The sequence below is a fragment of the Lampetra fluviatilis genome, chromosome 15 (assembly GCF_964198595.1).
Source record: "Lampetra fluviatilis chromosome 15, kcLamFluv1.1, whole genome shotgun sequence".
NCBI classification, from domain to species: Eukaryota; Metazoa; Chordata; class Hyperoartia; order Petromyzontiformes; family Petromyzontidae; genus Lampetra; species Lampetra fluviatilis.
This window is the reverse complement of record NC_136289.1, coordinates 10,388,918-10,415,817: the sequence shown is the minus strand read 5'-3', so window position 1 is coordinate 10,415,817 and position 26,900 is coordinate 10,388,918. Positions and strand designations below refer to the sequence as shown.

The window sequence follows — 26,900 nt, the reverse complement described above, 5'->3', positions numbered from 1 at the left end:
TTGGGCGGCTGCTGGAGTCTTCGGCACAACAAACACCGCGTCTCGGTCGTGCCGAGAAGCGCGCTCGCGTTGTTGACAAAAGTCACGGCGCTCCACGGCGGGGCGCGCGCGCGGTGTAGTAAATTGCCAATTAGTGCCAATCAGCGAGTGGCAGATGAAGAGTGACGACTCCGCCGGTCCACGGAGTCACCTCGCCAGCGAGAACCCCCCTCCCCCCACTCCCTCCCACCCTTCCCGTGTGCCCCCCACCCCCGTGTCTCATTCCCTCTCTCTGACCCTCCGTGGTTTCGTCCTGTCGTGTCCCTCGATATCTCATGACGCTGTGCCCCCCGTGTCTCTTCACCACTGCCTCCCCCCGTGTTTCACTCTCCCTGTGGCCCCCGTGTCTCATCCCATTCCCCTGTGCCCCCCGTGTTTCATCACCACTGCCTCCCCCCGTGTCTCACTCTCCCTGTGCCCCCGTGTCTCATCTCATTCCCTTGTGCCCCCCGTGTCTCTTCAACCACTGCCTCCCCCCGTGTCTCATCTCATTCCCCTGTGCCCCCAGTGTCTCTTCACCACTGCCTCCCCCCGTGTCTCACTCTCCCTGTGCCCCCCGCGTCTCATCTCATTCCTTTGTGCCCCCCGTGTCTCTTCACCACTGCGTCGCCCCGTGTCTCATTCTCCCTGTGGCCCCCGTGTCTCATCTCATTCCCTTGTGCCCCCCGTGTTTCATCACCACTGCCTCCCCCCGTGTCTTATCTCGGCTGCCACATCGAGTAGCATCATCTCGATCGTGCAGACGATGAATTCCCCCCCCCCCCCCACTTGAAGCAGCCGGCAATTTCCCCCTCTCCGAGTCTGCCCCCCCGTGGGGTCAACAAGCGGGCACCATGATAGCAGGCGCACCACAAAGACAAAGACCCCCCGTATAGCCTTTGAAACAGACTGCTGGGGAAAGTGCTGTTAGCGAGGGCGTAATTAAGGCCAGAACGGCACACGAGAGGGGGGTGGGGGGTTGCCAACAAGCGAGCCCGGCCGCCTTTGTCTCCCCCAGTGCTGACTTTTACACACCGCGCGAGGTACTGGGCTCATTTGAGGCTGAGCGGACCTAGGGGAGGCCCAGGATCCATACTGGTCACTGGTGTTGGCCGTGAGCGGGAATGGAACTGGAGCGGGTTCGTGGCTGGACTTGTCCCAACAGGGGGCCCGAAAGCAGAAATCATTTTAGGGGACTCTCCCCCCCCCCACCCCCACACACACCCCCTTTCAAATAATTAAAATCACCGCGAGATAACGGAAGAGATATCGATGCAGTGAGACAGCGGCAACGCAAGACGACAAATACGAGAGGAGGGAGCGACGCACTCAAGGTAGCGATGTGTGCGCGACATTCGTTGGGGTTGTTTTTTTTTTTTAAATGTGACTGCCTTGTATTATTTGGGTCTTTCGGTAAAGTCACGTAGATAGGTTCAAAGAAAATAACAAACAACAAACGACGACGTTTCGATCGCAACACAAGCGTGTTCGTCGTCACGTGTTTTTTTTTTTTGCGAGGATTTTAATGTGCGTCAATACGTATATTTGGAGCCGTTCACAATTGTGGCATCAATTCGGTGGTGGTGGTAGTGGGGGGGGTCTTGGAGGCAGAGGTCGCAAACGGGTTTTGATTCCTTACTCGTACCCGTACCCGGCCGCACCAGGGTCGCAAACGGGTACGGGTATCGGGTACCTGATTGCGACCTCTGGGATGAAGCCATGTTGCAGGCGCGGGTGGGTTGATTCTAGGAACTTGAATTTTGAGAGGAGACAAGACGTTTGATTGTGACAGTCGGGTTAAACTAAAAACAAAAGGACGTTTTTGTTTTTAATTTGACCAGGTAAGGGCTCCACTGAGCTATGCAGCTCATTTTTGGAAGCGACACTGGCCATCACAAGGGATAGCCCGACGAATTGGCGTGTCGCGTGGACATTTATCTAGCAGCATCGTCACGGTCAGGCTCGAACCCACGACCTCCTGGATACCAGGCGAGGTAGCTAACATTTCTCCACATTTATGCCCAGCCCAGCAACCCACCGTGGCCACCGTGGCGGGTTGCTGGCGGCCAGACAGGTGCGTGTGTGTGTTTGTGTCTGTGTGTGCGTGTATGTGTGCGCGTGTGCGTGCGTGTGTGCGTGTGTGTGTGCGTGTGTGCGCGTGTGCGTGCGTGTGTGTGTGCGTGCGTGTGAGTGAGTGTGTGTGTGTCCGTGTGTGTGTGCGTGCGTGTGTATGCGTGCTTGTGTGTGTGTGCGTGCGTGTGAGTGTGTGTGTGTCCGTGTGTGTGTGCGTGCGTGTGTGTGTGCGTGCGTGTGTGTGTGCGTGCGTGTGAGTGAGTGTGTGTGCGTGCTTGTGTGTGTGTGCGTGCGTGTGAGTGAGTGTGTGTGTCCGTGTGTGTGTGCGTGCGTGTGTGTGTGCGTGCGTGTGTGTGCGTGCTTGTGTGTGTGCGCGTGTGTGTGCGTGCGTGTGAGTGAATGTGTGTGTGTCCGTGTGTGTGTGCGTGCGTGTGTGTGTGCGCGTGTGCGTGTGAGTGAGTGTGTGTGTGTCCGTGTGTGTGTGCGTGCGTGTGTATGCGTGCGTGTGCGTGCGTGTGAGTGAGTGTGTGTGTGTCCGTGTGTGTGTGCGTGCGTGTGTATGCGTGCGTGTGTGTGCGTGCGTGTGAGTGAGTGTGTGTGCGTGCTTGTGTGTGTGTGCGTGCGTGTGAGTGAGTGTGTGTGCGTGCGTGTGTGTGTGTGCGTGCGTGTGTGTGTGCGTGCGTGTGTATGCGTGCGTGTGTGTGCGTGCGTGTGAGTGAGTGAGTGAGTGTGTGTGCGTGCTTGTGTGTGTGTGCGTGCGTGTGAGTGAGTGTGTGTGCGTGCGTGTGTGTGTGCGTGCGTGTGTGTGTGCGTGCGTGTGTATGCGTGCGTGTGTGTGCGTGCGTGCGTGTGTGTGTGTGTGTGCGTGTGTGTGTGCGTGTGTGTGCGTGTGTGTGTGTGCGTGTGTGTGTGTGCGTGCGTGTGTGTGCGTGCTTGTGTGTGTGCGCGTACGTATGCGTGGTTGGGCCCCCCGGGGGCGAGGGGTGGTGGAGGAAATAAATAAATAAAACACACCCAGAAAATATCGCTTAATTGGGGGGAAAAGAAAAAGAAAGTTCATAAAATTGATAAATAATACGCTGGGAGTGCCTCGGAGATAACAAAAGGGAAGCGACTTTCAATTACGGGGAGCTCGGCAAATTACCGCAGTTAATAACGAAGTCTCAAATTAAAATCGGAATTATACAAACGTTGGTGCTGTGCGTGTGCGTGCGTGTGTGTGCGTCTGTGTGCGTGCGTGTGTGTAAGTTGGTGCTGTGTGTGTGCGTGTGTGTGCGTGCATGTGTGCGTGTGTGCGTCTGTGTGCGTGTGCGTGTGTGTACGTTGGTGCTGTGTGTGTGCGTGTGTGTGTACGTTGGTGCTGTGCGTGTGCGTGCGTGTGTGCGTCTGTGTGCGTGTGCGTGTGTGCGTGTGTGTGCGTTGGTGCTGTGTGTGTGCGTGTGTGTGTACGTTGGTGCTGTGCGTGTGCGTGCGTGTGTGCGTCTGTGTGCGTGTGCGTGTGTGCGTTGGTGCTGTGTGTGTGTGCGTGGGTGTGTACGTTGGTGCTGTGCTGTGTGTGTGCGTGTGTGTACGTTGGTGCTCTGTGCGTGTGTGCAGGGGGAGATGGGGGGCGGGTGGCTTTCCTATTCCGAGTTTGGAGCGGCGGTGGTGATCGGTCGTTGGCAGGGTGGGCGCTGCGACGAGGTGACGCAACTGGGCGCATCTCCGATCGAGTCGCCCTGAGCGGAATTCGCGAAAGCTGCCGTACGTGTGTGTGTGTGTGTACGTACGTTGAACTTCTTTCGCACCGTACGTAGCCAACCGCGCTCATCGGAGGTGCGGGGGAAGGACAACAAGCCGAAAACAAAAAGCAGTTCTAAAGAAATGAGTTTTCAATCTAGATGATAGCTCCAGTGACTTCCTAATAAAGGAAGAACGTTCCAGACGGCCCCAGAAGCGCATCTGAAAGCGCGCGATGCAGCGGCCGTCTCTGTTCGATTTTCCAGACAAAAGCCGCTGCGAGATGGTTCCAAAGCCGCTCCTGGGATGGAGAAACGGTTTTGCCGGTCGCTGTTAGAAACGTTGATTTGGGTTAGAATTCCATACTTGTCTTAAATTTCGATTTAAAGCTTTCGTGACTGCAGGGATTCATCTTATTTGTTCTTTCGGTAAAGTCACGTAGACTTTACCGAAAGAACCAAGAAGATGAATCCCTGCAGTCACGAAAGCTTTAAATCGAAATTTAACCGCCACTACGGGGTGGGATTCCATAAAACTTTAAGATTTCTACGTGACTTTACCGAAAGAACCAAGAAGACATGCTCGTCTTGTGAGCCCACATCTCTCGCAGGCAAGCAGTGCGCCCCTGCACGCCGGGGAAAGGGACTGCTTCCGAGACCCTGCCGAGTGGCCACTGGTACTCGCACGATAGAGGGCAGCACTTTCCCACTCTCTCTGCCATATGAGAGTAAAATATTTCGTCACGGAGCAGGAAGAAACACCCCCCCCCCACGCGCACCCGCCCTACATTTTAATTCTGGGGTAGCGCCGAACTAAGTGTGCACGCGAATTGAGAGCGATGGGTTATTGTGGTGCAGGTAAAGTCACGTAGGTAAAATTTTTTTTTATAAAAGTTAAATAAAATAAAAATCACGACGTTTCGGAGGCAACACAAGCTTCCGTCTTCAGGTGGAACCGTCACAGCCACGACAGCTGTATCAAGTAAATCTAGAATCGTGAGGCTACACTTTGAGAACCAGGTTTAAATCACCGGTCGGCTGAAACCTGGATTCGAACCCCGGCTCGCAGCGGCGCTGCAAGGCTCGGCCCTCTGGCCACCAAGCCATCCCCACCACCCCTGTAATTTCAATCATCACACTCGGTCGTCATCATCATCATCACTTTCAGGCGCAGCCAGGTTTGGACATCGATTCCCATTCGTCTCGCAAACCCGGCCACGTGGACGGAGGCAATCGTGACGCTGCAGCGCTGAGCGCCAGGGTGGTGAAGTACGGTCGAAAAAATCCCTTACGACCCGCGCGGCATGGGGAGGCCCCTTATCCAGCAGTGGCTTTCACGAAAGGGCTGCACACGATTGTAAAGAATTATATTGGTGTAGGCGACCACAAGGGTTTCAGTTATGCAACACTGGCATCGAACTTCAGTTGTCAGTGCTGAGTAATTGAAACCATCTGAATGTAAAGTATAGTGCATAATAATAATAACATGCATTGCCGCCACGATCATCATCATCAGTCACGGTCAATCCGCTGCCGAACGAAGGTCTGCCTTGCCGCGAAATCCATCTCGCCACCGCCGTTGCATAAAACTAATCTCATCATTCCATCTCCACGGAGGTCATGCTCCAGCGTGTGATTCACGATCGTTACTTCGCGGCACCTCTGGCAACCCACGGCTGGATGTTGTCCTCCCCGTGCCACGTTGGCCACAGGGTTTGTTTGACCATACTTCACCGGACTTGACCACGTGGGGAGCGGATCGTGGGGCGGTCTCCGCGCGCTGCGCTACGAACGCGGCGAGCCGGATTGGATTCCCGCTCGTGGCCAACATCGTCGATGATTATTTGAAGCGGTCCTGCATCTCCACTAGGTCGACTCATGACTCCGATGAGTACCTGGTGCGGCGTGTAAAACGTCGCCACTGGGGAGACAAAGGCGGCCGGGCACGGTGCTGGCCACCCACCCCCTCGTGTGCCGTGCCGGCCTTAATAGGTGCTACTCACAGCACTTGCTCCTACAGTTTTTTAAGGCTGTACGGGGGATCTTTGTTTAGACTATACTTCACCACACTGGTCAGTACAGCGTGTTGATTGAGGACGGGGTCACGCTGTGTATCGGTTCAGGTATCACTCGCCGCTGATGTTTGCTGTGGCTGGGAATCAAACTCAGTTTACTGAGTTGATAGTGCAGTGTAGAGTGCTAACCACTGTGCCACCACTCCCCCGAGTAGTATGTTAGTGTATTTTGACAAACATATTCAAATAATCGGGACTGACGAACTGACTAACGTAAATTAGAATGATGTTCAGAAAGCGTTAGAACCTTCAAAGTTAGCACAAATATAGCCGAGGCTAAATTGACCAGTTTTGACGTTCTGAAAGCCAACGAATTACAGCCCGAGTTTTGGTTGGTTTAACAGTCCTGTGCTGAATGGTGAGATCATTACACCACTATCCAGAGCTGGCCTTGGGTGGCCCAGAGGGCAGAGCGTTGCGCTGGCACTGCCGAGACCCTCGGCTTCAATCTGGCTGTGAGAGCCGCTCGCGATTTTGAAACCTGGTTCTTCCCGAGCGCATCGAGGCGTTGGTAGTGTGTCAGCCTGCGCTTGGACGATTGCACAAAAACAAAAAAAACCATCACGTAAAATTAATGGCTTCGCATTCCATTTGGCAACAGTCCAGCCCCGAGGCTTTAAAATTTACAGACACGTGTCTGTGGAATGCGTAACTCGACGTTTTGTCGTTTCATGTCCATGCCCTGCCTACACCAGCAGTACTCTTAGGTTGTTTCGGTAAAGTCACGTAGGTAAAACATAAATAAATAATAATAAAATTACTAATAAATAAAATAGAAATAAAATAATAAATCACGACGTTTCGGAGGCAACACAAGCTTCCTTCATCAGGTGTAAAAAGGCACAGCAAAATGAATGCTACCCCTATCCCCTCCCTTTGATGCCGCTAATCCTGCATAATGCACGGGCATAATGACTTTAAACCCCCCGCCAAACCTCCTACGCATTTGACAAGTAGTACTAATCGCATATCTGCATTTCCCATAAATGTGCTAAATTCCTCTTGATATGCAAATTATTTTGTCAAGGCGCCCTTCCCCCCTCCATCCCAGCTTAAATAGTCGCTCCAAGCCTGGAGTGTGTCATTCAGACTCTGTCTTCTCGACAGACCTGTTCTCCACCTGAGGACGGCTGCTTGCGTTGTGGCCGAAACGTCGTGAGAATTATTTTATTATGTTTGATTTGTATTCTTTTATTATTTCCATTCTACGTGACTTTACCGAAAGAACCAAGACGATGAATCCCTGCAGTCACGAAAGCTTTAAATCGAAATTTAACTGTAGTGAGAGTTATTAGTGATGGGACATTATTATATAGGGTAAGAGGAGGGGGGAGGAGCCAAGGAGGACGGATGCAGGACGGGGTGGGGGGTTTGGGGTGGGGGGTGGAGCCACGTGACTTTACCGACAAAACCTAAGAGTATGAATCCTTGCAGTCACGAAAGCTTCAAATCTAGAATTACACCAGCAGTGTAGGCAGGACATGGGCGGTGGGGTGAAGCGTGGGTACCGCCACTTCTTTCAAGACCTCTATCCAGTGTGGCCACATGGCCTCCGTTCGCACTGTGAGTCTGCTCTTGCCCGCGACGGATCGGCAGCGGCCACTGATGCTCCGATGCTGTGGACGGATCATGGATGGCATCGATGATGTTGGCGATGATCATGATGATGACGTCGACAATGATGATGACGACAAGGATGATGATGACGACGATGATGATCATGATGATGGCAATGATGACGACGATGATGATCATGGTGATGATGATGATCATGATGATGATGACCTCGACAATGATGATGACGACAAGGATGATGACGACGACGATGATGATCATGATGATGGCAATGATGATGACGATGATGATCATGGTGATGATGATGATCATGATGATGATGACCTCGACAATGATGATGACGACAAGGATGATGACGACGACGATGATGATCATGATGATGGCAATGATGATGACGATGATGATGATCATGGTGATGATGACCACGATGATCATGATGATGATGACGTCGACAATGATGATGACAAGGATGATGACGACGACGATGATGATCATGATGATGGCATTGATGACGACGATGATGATCATGGTGATGACGACGATGATGATCATGATGATGACGACAATTGATGATGACGATGATGATCATGGTGATTATGACGACAATGATCATGACGATGACGACGATGATGATAGCTTGTCGTTCATCTTGCTTTGCTGGTAACGCGAGAGATTAATCTGCAAAGTGAGCCCTACGCCTGCCGGGGGTGAAAATGTTAAATGTTACGATCGATGGTTGCGTAATCGGCGTGATGAATCTGGGGCTGCGTGACGCGTGACGGCGCTACCTCGTCACGCTGACCAGCAATCAAAATCGGTCGCCGGGATCGTAGCGAAGCGCGCTAACCGCTGCACCACCGCTCCCCACAGACACACGCACACACACAGACACACACCAGCAGTTGTTTCGCTCGTTTCACGCCGAGTGTCAACGCCCTCTTTCAGGAGAGGGCCCTGCCATGAGTTTGCGATGGGGGGGGGGGGGTGCTGTTGCTGCTTTGTGTCATCCCAGTTGAGTAAATGTATGTTTGTAGCTGTGGGAGTTCACCGGAGAACACCCACGCAGGACAGGGAGAGACTTTGCAAACTCCGCGCGGGAAGACGCCGCAGTCGGGAATCGAGCCCAGGCCCTCCCTGCCGCGAGGCACAAGCGTTGCCACCGTGCCGGCCCCTGCCACTCAATTTGGTTATCTATCCACTGCCATTGCCGATGCAATCATCGGCCGGTATCTATCCACTGCTGGATGTAGGGTTCGCCACACTGCTGCTACTTCCGTCTCACTCCTGCACGCGCGTTCATCTCTTCAGCTCCATCTCCGAGGCGGACGAGCCCTTGCAATGCCGTCCTTCAGACGTCGTCGAGCAGCGATAAAACCATCACGCGAACTCCGGTCATCCTCGCAGTAGCGGCTTCTGGCTCGCCATCGAACAAAGACGGTCGCCCCATCGCGCGCTTTCAGATGCGCTTCTGCGGCCGTCTGGAACGCTCTTCCTTTATTAGGAAGTCACTGGAGCTATCATCGAGATTGAAAACGAATTTCTTTACAACTGCTTTGTGTGTTTCGTTTGTTGTCCTACCCAGGGCACATCCGATTAGCGCGGTTGGCTACGTACGGTGCGAAAGAAGTTCAACGTACACACACACAGTCCCAACCGTCGGGGAAGCAACACTTAGAACGATCCATCTCACTCCTCTGCGCATGCACCCATCTCACCGCTCCATATCCGCGGCGGTCGACCGCCTTCGGCTGCCGTGCCCGTCACCAGTCTGGACTGTCGGCCGTAATCCGTTCTCGCGTCGCGCCCTGTCGAAGCCAACTCGTCCTGAAAGTCAGCGAGACGCCCCCCCCCACCCCCATTTTGTCGATGCTTTCCGATCCGTTGGGTCCCCCTCTTCCCGTCGTAGCGGCGCTTCACAAACTTAAACACGGCGGCCGCCTGAAAAGGGCAAATTACATTGATCACGCGACCAAGAACTCACTCGCGAGATCATTCACCCAGCTAATGGACTGTGCGATATATGACGCTGATGCCCAAGTCGTGACCGACCGCGCTATTTTTGCCCATTTTATAGAAGTCGGCGTTTTTTTTTATTTACAACAAAATCCACCGCGTATATTACACCGCTGACTCCGAGATGCGCTCCGTACGTTCGAAAACTGAAGCCGGACGTTTTGAAACGTGAGAACGAATTCTAAGTGGGAACGTAGCAATTTTCCTCAAATTAACTTTTTATCAGAGAATTCAAAAAAAATAAAATGAACGCCTCGGGTATCGCGGAGTCTGTAGGCGTTGCCGTGATGACCAGCGGTACCTCGTGCGAGCGGAGCGAGGATTTTGTTCTGCTCACGATGACCGGATCGCAATGTTGGTATGGGGGGACATCACTTTGTTTGGTGGGGCACCGGAGAACGATAGGAAGGTTCAGTAGTCCGAATCTATTTCTTGCGGAGGGCAGCAATATGGTTCGGGAGCTGAAGGGCAAGTCAGAGGTGGGGGCAATGGGTAGGGGGGAGTGTTCGGAACTGGGATTGAATGAACGAAAGGATGGCGAGGTGTGGTGGTGGTGGTGGTGGCATCAACGGACATTGTCCGTGACCTTTTGACCTTGACTCAATTCGCTCTGCTCGTCCCCAGTCGGGCAGGCAGGACGAGTCGAGGGTGCCGGAGGTGGGGGAGGGGGCAAACTGGGCTTGTCGTGTCGCGTTCCGTCCATTCACCTCGCCGCCGGGCTGGAGGGTGGGGGCTGGGGGCTGGGGTGGGTGGGGGTTCTAATCTGGGACTCCCCGCTGGGCTTCGTCAGGCTGTGTTGGTGTCGCTCGTCAGATCAGCGGCGCGGTCGAGAGGACCGTCCAGTCGACACGCGGTGCGGACACGGACCGCGCGGTGCGGCGGTGACGAGGCCGCGCGTGCGTCTCGTGCGGTCATGCGATTCTGCCCTTGGGATTTGAGAAGTGCCGGCTCGTTCGTTAAGAAGAGTGCGTTAAATATAGATGTCAAGAAATAAATAACGAATCCGATAATCAACCGTGAGAATAAGTAATCCAAGAGGGCCTCACCGAGCCTCTCCGTTTTTTATTATTTTTTCGGCACGGTGTCCGACGTTCCGCTCCACTTGCCGGTGGCAGCTTCTTCAGGCGCAGCCCGAAAAATGTGTCGGTCGAAAATCCTTCACTGCGACGTGATGCCCCGGCTTTCGCGACCCTTGTTACAAGTCAAGAACCGTTTCACTGCTTCTGCGTCGGGGATGTTCGCCCATGAACCGCGCGACTGAGAGCTGAGCTTCGTGTCCGGGGGGGAGGGGGGAGGAGAAAGGAGGGGGGGAACCAGAGAACCCCGGGAGAAACCCCAGCACCGCTGTGCGGACGAGAGAGGAGACACTCGGCACTGCCAACCCCTCAGCCATCCGAGTGTTCCTCTTCTCCTTCGTATGGCTGATGTTGGTGTGGAGCAACGATGATTGTGAAATAATAACAACTATCATTTTACATCGAGGTGGTTGAGCCAGATAATAATTATTTTTTGAACGATTATCACGATCATTAAATATTCTTACAAGGCACAGCAGACCCAATAAAAGGGCTTCAAGGCGCTGTAAAGAAAAATAAAATATATCTCTAGTTGATATAACATTACCTCGGAATTAAGTAGGTCTTGTAAATGTTGTGGTTTCACGCTTCAACACACCGGTGGGCTAAAGCAGTGAACTATTTGTCTTTTGTCAACGTGACACTTTTTAACTGATTGGCCGTGTCGGGTGGTGGAGGGTTACGACAGATTTATAAATAACGCGATCTAAACCCAAAAACGTTGATTATGAGGTCTTGAGTAGTTTATTTCGAGATGGGAGGATCTCAGCATTCAGGCGCTGTTCTTCAGGCAGAGCATTGCAGATCTGAGGGCCAAGGCCTGAAGAAGCCCGAGTTCCGAAACGTTGTTTTGCCAAAAGCGTCGGGAGTAGCAGAGCGTCACGCTGTGACGTTTCGTTTGTGCTTTCGAATCGGTGCGTTGACTCGTTATCTATAGAAATGTTCCGACTGAGTGGTAACGAGGCTCAGCGCTGCTTTATTAGCAAGGGTTGACATCAGGCGTATGCAGGATGGTTTGGGGCAATAGGAAACAGAAAACTGTTAGAATAGTTTCAAACTGGTGAGAGTGCGGAAATACAGGTTTAGCGGCACTTTGACTTGCAATGTTTCCTCCAGCGTCACCGTGGCTATTTTTAAATCCTTTATATTAAGTTCACTTGCTTGCTTGCTTGCGCGCTTACGACCGTGCAAATCTTTCGGTCGTTTTTTAACCCACTTCCCGTGATCCAATCGAGCTGACATTTTTGCACACCGACTCGTTGTGCGTGACAATTTATTTTCGTGAAAAAATGTTTCCAAAATGTTCCACTTTTTAGGATTTTTTTTTCCATATTTTATTTAAAATACCAATGTGATAAAAATGAAACTCTTACTCAAGAAAAACAGAAATGAATAATAAAATAAAACCGATGCCACGCATATAAAGGATTTATAGTGAAAAACTTTGTTTTTACGGGTTAATTTTTTTGGCTGTTGTATTCACTGCACATGTAAGGTTGTTTTTTGTTGCTAAGTCGAACCATGCAATTCCTGCCATATTTGTCCCCATTGTCACATTTGACACATTCCGGTAATTCAGGTTACCCAGCCCTTGATATCTATCGTGCTGTTTGTATCCAAACGTAAAACAAACTAAATAGCTTTGTTGTGCCAGGTGAAGCCCCCACTGAGATATTCGCTCTCTTTAGTGGCGACGTGGCACCACCTGATAGGAGTGGCTTATATCATCATCACACGAGCGAATTTATTGAAGCTAAATAAACGCGATGCGTTTTGTTTCTAAATGGGGAGGGCAAAACCGGAGGATCCGGAGAAAAATCCACGCAACCACCACGGGCAGGGAGAGAACATGAAAACAAGAACATCGAATACGCGGGCATCGTGAGGTTCTGGGATCGAACACACGGCTCCCAGCGTGCCGTGCGAGAGAGATAACATCTCTCGCAGTTCCTGGTCGGATCTGGTCTCATCTGTGACGCCAACGTCTGACTGCAGCACTGGTCAGGTCTCGAACACCGGCCAGATCTGGGCAGTTTCCATGGTTGCAGACGTACCTTTCAGACACTGTAAATATTTGAGTAGGAAACTCGTGATTTTGTTTTTACTTGGATGTAGTATCAACCACGTACGCCTGTAATTCAGAGTGGAAAAATTTGTCCACCGCTCTTGATAAGCGAGCAATGCTAATTAGAATACCACCGTGGTGATGGTTCGTTCAGGTGCACGTCTTTGTGTCCAGACGATTTACCTATTCCATAAATAAGCCACGCTTACAAAAACTGCAACAAACGCCCCTTCCAACTGACACCCGCCCCTGTGCATCACTGACGTGACCTCGAAGCGTTGACTGCTTCGAGGTCACATCGAGCGCGCTGGCGGCGGAATTGAACTTGGGGCTACGTCGACGGCGTTTGAAGTTTTTTGGTTTTTGTTTAACGACGTGGGAATTCAAGCGGCGAGGGTAGTCTCTCATTTTTGCAAGAGTGACCGGGGGCATTGGTGTGCCAGTAGCAGGCGAATATTGCTATGCACACTCCACATTGAGTCATTTGGGTCATAGGCGGCGTGGCTATGATGAGTGAGGTGGGTGGGGGGGGATTGAATAAAACCTCGTGTCTAACACCAGGCCTCGTGGCGACCACGATAGGTCACGGACTGTGAGGTCACCCTCGTTTGTGGAGGCGCCCGTCCGTGGCGGCGCTGTCCCCCGATCGCAGCTCAGGGCCCACGCCGCCGCATTGCTCGTCACAGAGGCTCAATCGAGGTCTGTGTCGGCGTTCTACCAGAGGTCGCAACCGGGTACCCGATACCCGTACCCTACCCGATACCCGGCTACCCGTACCCGGCCGGGTACGGGTACCCGTTTGCGACCCTGGTGCGGCCGGGTACGGGTACGCCGTGAGTCACTGGTGAGTAACTGTTTGTCACTCATTTCCCAACGTCTTGTCTCTTCTCACAATTCAAGTTCCTAGAATCAACCCACCCGCGCCTGCAACATGGCTTCATCCCAGAGGTCGCAATCAGGTACCCGATACCCGTACCCTACCCGTACCCGGCCGGGTACGGGTCGGGTACGGGTATGGCCGGGTACGGGTACTCGTTTTCGACCCTGGTGCGGCCAGGTACGGGTAAGGAATCAAAACCCGTTTGCGACCTCTGCGTTCTACCGAATCGCCGACCCCTTCGTGTGTCGGTGGGGGCTGGAGGAGGCAGAGCACCCCCCCCCCCCCCCCACATTCTAAATCCTCATTTCACGCCGGCGGCAGAGCGGACTGGAAAATTGCTGCAACAAATAATCGAATTAAGCGACAGGCGTTGCGGGCATTGCTCATACAGACGGGCAAGGGGTGATCGCCGGAGAGGAATGCGCAACAGACACACGCCGATCGTAACGTTACTCACGCCTGCGTTTAACATTTGTCTTCAAAGTAATTTACTTGTTTTATTCACGTCTTCGTAGGGCGCAGCAGACCCCAACGAAGGCCTTCGGAGCAACGTATGGTAACACTGATTGAGTTTCCGTACGCCCGGGGTTAGTGGACCGCTGGGGGATGGGACCATGAGATTCGTCAGGCTCTCGGGATGTTTTGGTCTCGGTGCCTCCCTTGAGCTAAGGGAGGTGGGGTGGTGGCGGTGGGGGTCCCCGTTTCCCCTCGGCACGAGCGGATCCGCTGGTGACTCGAGTGTGCAGGCGGTGCAACTGCACCGGAGCGTGAAAACTGCGTCAGGGAGGGGGAGGGGGGGAAACACCGACGACCCTGAAGAGTCGCCCAATCTGGATGCAGCGGACGTGCCATCTACGCCGCGCGCAATTTTAATTGCCGGTTCGCGTATTTATGTTGTGGGGATTGCGGGGAGAGCAGGTGGTGCGTCGCTGGCGTGTCTGTGCGTTTGAAGGCACGGGTGTGCCGATGCCGAGTTACGGTGGCTAGGAGATGTTAACTACCTCGCCCGGTATACAGGAGTTCGTGGGTTCGATCCCGATCCTGATGCCTGCTGCTGTATATTTGGAGATTGCGTGTCTCTCTCTCATCATCATCACGGTGGCTAGGAGATGTTAACTACCTCGCCTGGTAGACAGGAGTTCGTGGGTTCGATCCCGATCCTGACGCCTGCTGCTGTATATTTGGAGTTTGCGTGTCTCTCTCTCATCATCATCACGGTGGCTAGGAGATGTTACCTACCTCGCCTGGTATACAGGAGTGCGTGGGTTCGATCCCGATCCTGACGCCTGCTGCTGTATATTTGGAGTTTGGATATTCTCCCCGGGTCCTCCGGTGTTTCCCTCCACATTTAGAAACACGCGTTTCGAGTATTTGGCTGCTATCAATGTCCACGCGATGATCCACTTCGTCGAGCAATCATTTGAGGCCCAGGTCACTTGTGAAAAAAAAAGCTAGATAGCTCCAGCGGGCCTTACCCGGTAAAAAAAAAAATAGTTGAATAATTTAATAAAGTCGGGGAGTGGTGGTGGTGGCTCAGCGGTCATCGGGGAAGACCAGATCTGAGCTGAAGGGAACCAGATCTCGTCACGTCGCCGTGCGCCACCGTTAGTCAGCAATCTCAACCCTGACGTTGACTCAACGTCGTGAAAACCCTCGTCCGCGACGGCCGCCGTCACGCTCCTCTGCCGCGTGTGCGGATTTTCAAGTCTGCGACCAAAAAAAATCGCCCCCCCCACCTCCCCGAGCGTGCCCGACCTCGTCACATCTCGGACGCGAAAGCGAGGTTGAGCCTCGGTGAGTGGTGGCGATTGGTGGCGGTAACGGGGAATGGACTACCAAATCCATCCGTGCGGAGATTTGAGAGTCTCACTCCTCTTTGGTTCTTTCGGTAAAATCACGCAGGTAGAAATAAAATTAAAAAATATAAAAATATAAATCACTGCGTCGCGGACGGACAAAGTCGCGTCCGCTCTTCCGCTCCAGCTCGGATGCGCGACAGCGTTCGGGCCTTATGTAAACGTGTACAGCTTGACAGCCCCGACACACACACACACACGCGCGCGCGCGCGTATAAATCACACACAAGCAGAGGGCCCTATTACACTGGTCGACACACTTTTTTCTGGCATAAGATATTCCAACGGTTTTAAGGTAATTTTGGGGTGCTGATTCCAAGTCTGGCATCAGTTTTTTGTCTATCATATCAGGTTTTTGAGATATCAAATATTGCATTTTCAATAAAAACTGCAGAAGAAAAATATTAAATAAATGTGGATATCTACATAAAATGATATTATAAACGCACTATACTAAAAATACAGCACCATATTTTAACACTAAAGCAGTCACTGACTCGCAACAACTTGCAATCATAAGTGACAGAGTTAATTTCGGGTAAAATCAATGAAAATGGGGTATGCCGATAGCATAAAAATGAGATGTGATAAAGCAAATCTGAGATCAGATTTGGAATCAGCACCCTGAAATTAGTCTATAACAGCTGCAAAAGTCCAGGCCAGAAAAAAATGTTTTTTTGTTGTTGACCAGTGTTACCAAATCGTCTAGAATTTTCACCCATCCTCGTCGAATCTCGCAAGCTCAGCTGGAATTTGAGCCTGGATCGTGCTTGTCTGAGCGACCGTGTTGTCATTGTCGTGGTGGGCAGCAATAGGGCTGCTCGCTAACAGCGCTTGCCCCTAAAGTCTCTTCCAGGCTATACGGGGGAATCTGTTGTATTTGGTGTGCAGCAAAGGGCAGTGCAGCAAGATCCATTCTCGCGCCGTGAGCCTCCGCCAATCCCACACTCACCGGCGTGGTGAAGAAGTATGGCTACATAGCTCCCACGACCCACGCAGGCGTGGCGCGGGGTCCTCATCCAGCAGTGGAATGACAAAGCGTGCTGTACGTGTAACCCATCCGCAATAGGATCAGGATTTATCTTCTTGGTTCTTTCGGTAAAGTCACATAGAATGGAAATAATAAAATAATAAAAATAAAACATAATAAAATAATTGTCACGATGTTTCGGCCACAACGCAAGCAGCCGTCCTCAGGTGAAGAACAGGTCTGTCAGAAAGACAGCGTCATTCAGACGGCTGCTTGCGTTGTGGCCGAAACGTCGTGAGAATTATTTTATTATGTTTTATATTTATTATTTTATTACTTCCAATCTACGTGACTTTACCGAAAGAACCAAGCAGATGAATCCCTGCAGTCACGAAAGCTTTAAATCGAAAGGATCAGGATTTATTTTTAATTTCCCCCGTTTTCTGCTTTCGTTCCGAAATACCCGTTTTGAAACGCTAACACTCGGTTGTTACCGATGCAGCAGTGCTAGTCGTGACAGGTATTATCCTTTATGTAAGCATGAGATTAAATGTGCCTCGCGCAGCAACCAGGTCCGATATGGGAGACGCATTTGCATTTTGCTGGGGCCTGGGACCTCTTCCTGGGCAAACCCGCTCGGCACAAGCCGCCTGTCGGTTTAACCCACTCAACAGCTTTGGAATTAGTAGGTGGCGATCCATTTGTGGATACCCCACGAGGCCAAAGCACAGAGTAGTGAATTTCAGCCGGGCACTGGAACGGTGGAGGTGAAATGTGATGTAAAAGGCGCTTTATTTGGGGCATTTAAATTGCCCGGCAAATGCCATTGCTTATTCCTAATTCCTCAATAAAACTAATAATATACGGATGCGGTTGATATAGAGAACAACACGGGACTCCGACTCTTCTACGCATCTCCCGCGAATCTCGACGCAATGGATCACACGTGTAATTTTTTTCTTCTTTGAGTACTCCTCTGTGGGACATGGAGCCGTCGCTCCCACAACGTTCACACAACATTTCAACCACCCGAGGGAGGCTATTGACGATCGAACAAAGGCGGTCGTCACCGCATCGCGCGGCACTTTCAGATGCGATTCTGAGCCGTCTGGAACGCTCTCCTCCTTCCCGATGTCAGGAAGCCGCTGGAGCTGTGACACTTTTAAAAATCTAGATCAAAAGCTCATTTCTTTAGAACTGATTTTTGTGTTTAGTTTGTTGTCCTTCCCCCGCAGCTACGATTAGCGCGCTCGTCAACGTACGGTGAAAAAGAAGTCCACACGCGTGCATCCATAGTAAAAGCAGTGGGGGTATCTGTGAATGGATCGCCCTGCATTCGCGCGACGCGGCCAAATTAAAATACCGCCGGGCTGTTTACGAGCGGGGTCGTGTTCGAGGTTGGGAACGCCAAAGCCGGCAGCAGCTGCTTTGCTTTTTTTAATTATTATCATCATCATCACCATCACTAGCGTGGTTTCCGAGCACAGGCCCAAGAATCCCAATAAGGCCCAAAGCACCAAGCGGCCAGGAACAAACAGCGCCATCAGATTTGCGGCGGGTCACAGTTGAGACGTTGGTTGGGAGAGAAGAGAGGCGACGGGAGGTGATTTCTGAAGTGGTGCAGCCTTGAGGTAGGCAGCAGAGACGACAGAGAGAGGGGGAGAGAGAGAGAGAGGGGGGTGTTGCGTGTGTCCTTGCGGCGTGGTTGACAGTCCGGTAGATCAAGCCCTCAACGGGGGTGGAGGCATCAATTGGTGGAGTTCACGGGAACGGAAAAGTGTGGTAGTGACGATGAAAGCAGCGATGAGGAGGCGACTGTTTTCCCCCTTGGCATCGGGACGCACGTTTTCCGACCCCTTCGAGACAGGGGCAGCGGGGGGTTGCCTTTTGGGGAATACAAAAAGTAAAAAAAATAACGCGGATGAACATCCCACGCCAGGGATGCAGCGCTCGAACCGCCCTCAGACGCCGCCCTGTAGTTTGTGGCGACTTGTGACTTTTGTTATTAGTTTGTGCGGCAGCAGGCGGACGCAGCCCGGTGATTCGTGACAAATCGCAATGGGTACGTCAGAACGATGAAGCGGCACGGCTGAGATGACGGGGTTAGAAATCAGGACCCGGTCACCTGTGATGAAGCCAGAACTTTCGTGTGTGCGCGCGTGTGTGCGTGTGTGCATGTGTGTGTGCGCGTGCGTGTGTGTGCGCGTGCGTGTGTGTGTGCGCGTGCGCGTGCGTGTGTGTGCGCGTGCGTGTGCGTGTGTGTGTGCGCGTGCGTGTGTGGCAAGTGGGGAGCGTGGCACAGCGGTGAGCGCGCTGCGCTACAAACCCGGCGACCAGAGTTTGATTCCCGCTCACGGCCACCAACGCCACTGACGGTTATCTGAACCCGTTCCTGGGCCCATCCCCTAGGTCGGCCCAGCCTCAAATGAGTACTCGGTGCGATGTGTAAACATCGCTACTGGGGAGACAAAGGCGGTCGGGCGCAGTGCTGGCCACCCACCCCCTCGTGTGTGCCGTGCCGGCCTTGATAGGTGCTCGCTAACATCACTTGCTCCACCAAGGCTGTTAAGGGGGGTGGGGATCTTTGTCTTTGTGGCAAGCTCGCCGCTCTAAAATTAAGCCTCGAACAAATCCCACCGTAAAATTTACGAACGCAGCCCCCGGCATGCGGCATACCGTAATTGGCGATAAATTATCGAGAAGAAAAATAACAAGACGTTTTTTTTTTAAAGTACAAATTTCTGTGGAAATCCCTCGACCGAAGCCGCAAGCTGACCTCAGGGGGACGTCGTTTGCTCGACAAAGTGGCGCACGGGTTCGTCCCGTCTTGTCCGTCTGCGAGTTTCTTGCCTGCATGGCCAAGACAACATTGCGTGAAGGAAAAAAAACAAAAAGCCTCCCAGAAATGTCGCGGGATAAGCCGCATTAATGCGCGTCCCTGTGGGCTGTTGGAACGCACGCAATAAAAAGAAACACGCGCCAGACTTCAACGGTCTTGTCCCGAGGGGAAAATAACCAAACGGGGAGTGTATTTTGGGCCGCGGCAATAACTCTCGGGACGGGTGTCCTAAGTGCATTAAGGAATCTGTCCCGCATTGTGAGATTGTTTACACCCGTTACAGCTAGAGCCGTGCTGGCCTCCGTGGCTTCAAGGATCAGCCGGGTGGTGCCTGGACCGTGCACGAATTAGCTCGCAGTTGGCTTTTCGTGACCAATATTATCAATCACAGAGGTTTCTTTGGGTTAGATCGCGTAAATATAAAATGTGTCGTTAACGTCGCCACGGCCCGACGCGGCCAATCAGTGAGGTTTGTCACCACATCAGCACACCGGTGTGTTGGATAGTAAACCCACAACATTCACAATTTGAGTACGACGTTTCGCTGGTGATCACAACCGGCTTCATCGGGCGATTTGCCAGAATTGTGAAGAAGTTCTCCTGTTTCGGTCTAAGAACCTTCGTGATGCGCATGAATTGGCGACCGCCAAATGAATTCCCGTGACGACATTTCAGCAAGATCAAATTTTTTTACACTCTACTTCTGTGCTTCCATCGCTTTACAACTCACCCTTCACCAACCCGCACTAACCAGCATGGTGGTGGTGGTGGTGGTGATGGTCTGGTGAAATAACCCAAGGCCCGCAAAGGGCTTTGCGGGGGTGCCCAAAAATGGATTTACAAAAAGGCCCTGCACGTGCACACGCGTGCAATAAAAGCGGGATGACCTCATTGTTTTGAAACAAACGCGCTGATGGATAACGGGCCGCTGTTGAATCGCGAGCAGAGCCTCACTCGACTTGCGTTTCTGCTTCATCCAAGTGGTTCCTTCTCAACCCTTTCTGGTGGAAATGCGGCCGCCCCCCCCCTACTCCATCAAGACCACTTATCCCTGCGCATCATCACCGCCCACACACCAAAGACAAAAGATCCCCGTATAGCCTTAGAAGATTGTTGGGGCAAGTCCTGTTCGCGAGTAGCACCTATGAAGGGCCGGCACGGCACCCGAGGGGGTGGGTGGCCACAGCATCACGCCCGACCGTCTTTGTCTCTCCAGTGGCGATGTTTTACACACCGCACCACGTATGCATTTGAGGCTGAGTCGACCTAGGAGAGGCCCGGGAGCGGTCCAGAGAATCGTCACCGGTGTTGGCCGTGAGCGGGAATCGAACTCGGGTCGGCGGGTTCGTAGCGCAGTGCGCTAATCGCTGTGCCACCGCTCCGCCACGCACCGCCCCTCCAGCCCCCCCCCCCCACTCATGGCACTTGAACATCTCCCTTGGCGTGCACGGGTTGCTGGAGCTAACAGCTGCCCCAAGTCACTTGCAGGGTTAGCCAGCCACGTGGTTCGTGTTGTGTGTATAAGTGCGTTGCCTGCACGGTATCTATGCCGCAGCCTGCGCCTCCCCCCCTACTTGAAAGGCTTTCTTGACCTCGTGAAGGAGGGGGGGGGTGAAAACCGATGATAAAAACCACGGCGACTGGAGTTTGACTCTCGGCCACGGCTCGCATCCCTGGCACACGATAACAGAAGCGGCACTGCCCTCCCTCAGCCGGCGCTAAACCGGCATTGTTACATTTTGGTAAAACAAAAATGAACAACACCATGACCGACACGTCGTGCGGATGGTGAATCGCTGGAATTTGAAACGACCGGTTGGGTTGATTCAGCCTCCTAGACTTTAACCCGCTTCACTCCGGCATACTCGCTCAACGTCGTGGTCGCTTCCCTTGTCAATCTTTTTCGGCTATCACCGTGGCCGTTATAGCCCCATGAGCTTTACAACTTGCTAGCTCTCCCGCCCTTCTCTCTTTGCATCTCCACCCGCGCAGCGTTTTCAATCACTGCATTGCAGGGCACAGCATTTATCTCTTTCTCTCTCTCTCTCCTTACTCTCATCGCTCGGCTTAACTCCCGAACTTCCGTTGACTCTTCCCCCCCCCCACGAGTCCCTCTGACCCTGGCTCAATTCAAGGACATGTGCTAGCTATTAACTCGCTGCACTATCATCGCTGTGATTAGTTGCCGGCTTCGGGGGTGGGGGGGGGGACGGGGGACTTTTTTCCAGCAACGTAATTCGCACGTTACTATAACTTTCACTCAATTCTAGAAACGTATTAGTTCTAATCTGCTGTATGAAATAAAAATTATGAAAATAATGAGAATAGGTCTTGACTTACAGCTTTCGTGACCGCAGGAATTCATATGCTTTGGTTCTTTCGGTAAAGTCACGGAGATAGAAAAATAATAAAATGATTAAAAAAAAAATCAGCCGTCCGCCTGCTGCATTTGTTCACCTTATGACGATTGCTTGTGTTGCGATCGAAACGTCGTGGTTTTTTTCATATTTTTATTATTTCCCTATCTACGTGACTTTACCGAAAGAACCAAAGAATAGAACAATGAGAATAGGCTTTACCCTTACTTGGCAATCCTGGCAAAAAAGGTCCCATTTGGCAAATAAAAAAAAGTCCCATTTCCTATCTGCTGTACGGCCGTAAGTGCTCCTTTGCTGACCGCTTTTGAGTTACTGCCTTTGGGTCTGTGCGCTCGGTCAATTGTGATACAAAATAAAATCCCAACAAAGGTGGCCAGCACATCCGTCCATAAATAACAACAAACACTCAAAACATTCGTCAACAACACTGTGGCATACTCTTGGTGCTTTCAGTCGTGGTCACTTCACCGAAATAACCAAGAATCTGAATCCCTGCAGTCACGAAAGCTTTAAATCAAAATGTAACACTGTGGCATTAAAAGTAAAACTTTACGATGTGCAACGTTTTGGCCAATGGCCCTTTATATAGCGCATACATCGAAGAGGCCAGAGAGACAGATTGCATAAGGGTTGCTCGAAACGTCACCGATTGTATTCTTTCCCTTGAAAATCCACTGCCTGATTGCACTCCTTATTCACGCTCGGGGAACGATTTCGTAAAGCGGCAGCGGCAGCAGCAGCAGCATGATCACCACCAACACGATCTCGTACGCGCTCACGTACGCAGGTGTGCACTTGTTGGAACTACCGATGTTGCGATTACGTGGAGAACACGAGTGTGAGGGTGTCGCCTCATTAATTATTGTCGATGAACGGCCAAGAAGTCATTCCCTGCAGCTTAATGGCCCTATGCGGTACGTGACATCCCCTGCTCAGTGCTCGTATTAAGCTATTGTGGGGCCTGTAGCATATGTTACAAAGGGGCCATAAATTAAAATAAAACTAATAAATAGTAAAAGACAATTTTTTTTAACTTGCATAGTAAAGTAATTGCATTTTTTCATTTGCTATACAGCCAGATAATACGACAAATCGCTAACTTTAAACACCCAGTCGTTCATAAAAGTTGAAGGCGGTATAGTACTATAGTAATAGAGCAAGTGCAGAATCACTGAACCGGAATTGATAGCTTGAAAGCATTAAGCGCGGGGCCCTTGAAAGTGCGGGGCCCGTAGCCACTACTACATATTTAATAGCCACTACATATGTAATAGCTACTAAATATGTAATAGCTACTAAATATGTAATAGCTACTACATACGAGGTTACTTTTGCTACCAAGATAATCCGGCACCGCACCTGCTCGTAATACGCGCGGCAGATACAAAACAAAAACCAGCGCGCGATGACGTACATCGCGATGACGTACATCGTCCGTGCAACCTTCTCAGACTTTTGAGACAAGTCCTATTTGCGAGCACCTGTTAGGGCTAGAACAGCGCTCACGTGTAATGGTGTGGCCACATCAATGCCGATGTACGCACACATTTATTTCAGGCTGAGTGGACCTTGGACAAACCCATGGCCTGTTCAGGAATTTGCCACCGATGTTGGCTGTGGCCGGGAATCGCCTGCTCACACCGCATGCGCACAAATGCATACACGCGTACACGTGTACACACCACACACGCGTACGCCGTGCACACTAAGGCATTATTGTATAGGACCAATATCCAATAAATGGATCTCCACATTAAGGCATAGAGTGAACGACGGAGGGCTGCCAATCTCTATCAACTGCGAGGTGAGGCTGAAAGATTCCACAGCACATAGCCACACACATGTGGAGGGTACGCGGGATACGTACGGTGCGAAAGAAGTTCAGCATGCATACATACCGGGTACACACAAAGCAATTCAGCATAGATAGTTGTAATACACACGCACATACGGGGCTATATCGAACCCATGAGGTGCCACCGTTGCCTAAAGAAGTATTGGGTAGTGCATGTCGACACTTGTGTCCTGAGCAAGTAGTGGAAATTCCACGTTATTATGACGGTCCAAGTCCCATACAATATATACAGTACCAGTTCTATTGATTCATCACCGCACAGGTGCTGTATAATGCCATTGGAGTGTTTTTTAATTGGTGTTAACAGCATGGTGTGCATACATGTCAACATGTGGGCATGTGTGTCTTTGTACACACGAAGACATACATGTGGGCATGTGTGTCTTTGTACACACGAAGACATACATGTGGGCATGTGTATATTTGTACACACAGAGACATACATGTGGACATGTGTGTCATTGTACATACATGTCAACATGTGGGCATGTGTGGCTTTGTACACACGAAGCGCAGCACGCGGTTAGCGAACCCCAGTTCGATTCCTGTTCACGACAAAAATTAGGGACGATTATCTGACCTGGTCCTGGGCCTCTCCTAGGTCGACTCGGCCTCAAATGAGTACCTGGTGCGGTGCGTAAAAACATCGCCATTAGAAAGATAAAGGCGGCCGGGCGTGGTGCTGGCCACCCACCCCCTCGTGTGCCGTGCCGGCTTTATAAATGCTCGCTAACAGCACTTGCCCCTACAGTCTGTGAAGGCTACACGGGAGATCTTCGTGTCTTTGTACATGCTATGCAGAGACATATGTTACACATTTGCACACTTACAAGTATGTACCTTGCCATTATCATCAATGAATGGTGAAAGGAATCCGATAGAGCACAAGGAAGTATAATCAAGCCAAGGCGCGCGTCGCGTGCGCTGGAAGCAACATTCAGGCAAGGGATGGCTGCAGGGGATGTAAGTGTGGATGGGAAAGTTGGTGGTTGTAGGCATGTGAGCTTGGATAGAGGGATGAAGAGTGGATTGGATGAATGATCATGTGGGTGATGAAACGAGCGATGGATGGTTAGATAGAATCACGAATTAACTGACGATCAGAGGGATGAATTGTTGCGTATATGGATGGACATAGGGATGCAGGTCTTGATAAAGAGATGTTTGACCAGAGGGAGGGAGGGATGGATGATGAGGTGCATCCGTGGATAGAGAGGATGGTGAGATTAATGAAAATTTACGTGGATTTGTGGCTGGATGATTGGATGGCTAGACATATACCTAGAGAGCTGGCTTGATAAGTAGATGCTTATATAGAGAGCTGCATAGAGGGGTGTATGGATGAATGATTAGATGGATAGTTTGGTGGATAAAAGGATAAACGCGATGGTCGGATCGAAGGGATGGATGGTTACTCGTGGGCATGGATATCTTGACTTAATGTACGGGCTGGTGTTATTGTGATTGGATGTGTAGAGGGATGAAAATATTGACATTTATGAATACAGCAGACTTGATGGCATTTACGCACGAATTGGTGGACGGAGGTATTGGCATAGAGAATTACTTACGGAAAGTTGGCTGGCTGTATAGAGGGATTGCTAGAGACATGGAGGAATTGGAGATTGCACATATGGAGGGGATGGACATAAGGCCAGACATATATAGATGGATAAACGTATAAGCAGAGTTGATTAATATACGGATGGACTGATCGGACGGACAGAAACACGGATGGATGAATTGACGTGAGATGGATAGACACATTCCTGGAAAGATGGAGACGCAGAAACTGTTGAGTAGATTCATAGACAGACTGATTGTACACAGGCACTGGTGGATGGGGTAGGTGGATGATGGATCGAAGGGTACTCACGGACACATCTCCGAAGCCACCCAAGGAGCTCATCCACAGCAGCATCACCACGGCCACGACCCCCAGCAGAGACAGAGCCCGTAGCAGGAGCCCCGTTCGCAGCCTCATCGTTTACCATTCGTCCCTACACTACACATACACCCTGCCTGTATCATATAGACACTACACATACACTCTGCATATACCATACACTACACATACACCCTGCCTATACCATACACTACACATACACCCTGCCTATACCATACACTACAAATAGACCCTGCCTGTACCATACACTACACATACACCCTGCCTTGTACCATATACACACTGCACTACACCCTACCTGTACCATCCACTGCACATACAACCTGCCTGACTGCCTCAAATATCATAACACACACACTACTACTACATCATACACACAAGCTCCAACTGCATCACCGCCTACCACATGTGTATACATAACTACACACACACACGGGACTCTAATCCCAACGCTACATGCGATGCAGTAACTACAACTACAGGTACGCGTGCTGCTAACACACGCACGCGCGCACGTGTTGTGTGTGCGCTGCTGCTTTTCCTTCCAACCTCTCACTGCGTATGCTGCCTAACTGCCTATGCCACAGACACACGACTACACATGTGCTCTATCATACAAGCAGCTATGCTGCAAGTCACACGGCATTGTACACTAACGTGAACCGCATCGGTTCATAGCCCGGCTTTGACACACGCCGGCATTCCGATTCTAGGTGAAGTCGCGAGGAATAACAGCGCTGATCTTCACTCTACACTGCCCAGTGACACATGGCCTGTGACCCCCTATGCATGCCTCTAATGAAGCGCAGATTCGTTCTTGTCTTCCTGTGTATCCCTCTCGCCGTGTGTGTGTGTGCGTGTCCGCGTGTGCGCGTCTTGGAATGTGCCTTACGCATGTGCGTGTAAGTCGACGCGTGTGCCTAGCGAATCCACGTGCGTCTCAAGTGCTGGTGGTGGTGCTGGTGGTGTTGGTGGGTGTCTATCCGATCGTGTCTTCCTCCTCCTCCTCGGCTCGGTGTCTCTCTTATCTCGGCTCTCGTCTCGCTCCCATCTGCGTCTCGAGTCAAGCTGATTGCGTCTCCTTTAAAGTCTCCGCTGTCTTCTAGCCCCGCCGCGCACCAAGTCGATTATCGTTGCGCGTTCGTGCGTGCGCGATTCTCTCTCTCTCCTCTCTCTCTATCCTCTCGCTTCTCTCTCTCTCTCTACTCTCTCTCCTCTCTCTGGCTCCGTGTTTCCAAGTCGATGATGTCGCCTGTCGGCTCCGACGTGTCTCTTACGTGCACACACCGCCAACAGGACTGTCTCTCTGTCTCCGCACGAGCGTGCGTGTCTCGAGGTACATCCCGTGTGTGTCTCTGTGTGTCTGTGTGTGTCTGTGTGTGTTTGTGTGTGTGTGTCTCTGTGCGTGTGTCTCTGTGTGTCTCTCTCTGTGTGTGTCTCTGTGTTTGTGTCTCTGTGTGTGTGCGTGTCTCTCTGTGTGTGTGTCTCTGTTTGTGCTCCGTGTCTTGCGTCTTTATCTCTCTCTGTGTTGTTTCTCTCTGTGTGTCTGTGTCTCTGTGTGTGTGTGTGTCTCACACGTGCGTGTGTGTCTCTGTGTGTCTCA

At 51.4% G+C, this 26,900-nt stretch overlaps 1 protein-coding gene across 1 annotated transcript in view; it reads right to left on the bottom strand.

Moving 5' to 3' along the window:
* LOC144936208 (N-acetylgalactosaminyltransferase 7-like) overlaps positions 1 to 26,894 on the bottom strand; it is a 99,109-nt gene extending 72,215 nt beyond the window's left edge. Inside the window, 2 exon segments of the mRNA XM_078863191.1 lie at positions 25,268 to 25,377; positions 25,380 to 26,894. Of these exon segments, the coding sequence (XP_078719317.1) occupies positions 25,268 to 25,377; positions 25,380 to 25,455 (186 nt within the window). The 5' untranslated portion in view covers positions 25,456 to 26,894.
* Between the last annotated feature and the right edge of the window lie 6 nt (positions 26,895 to 26,900).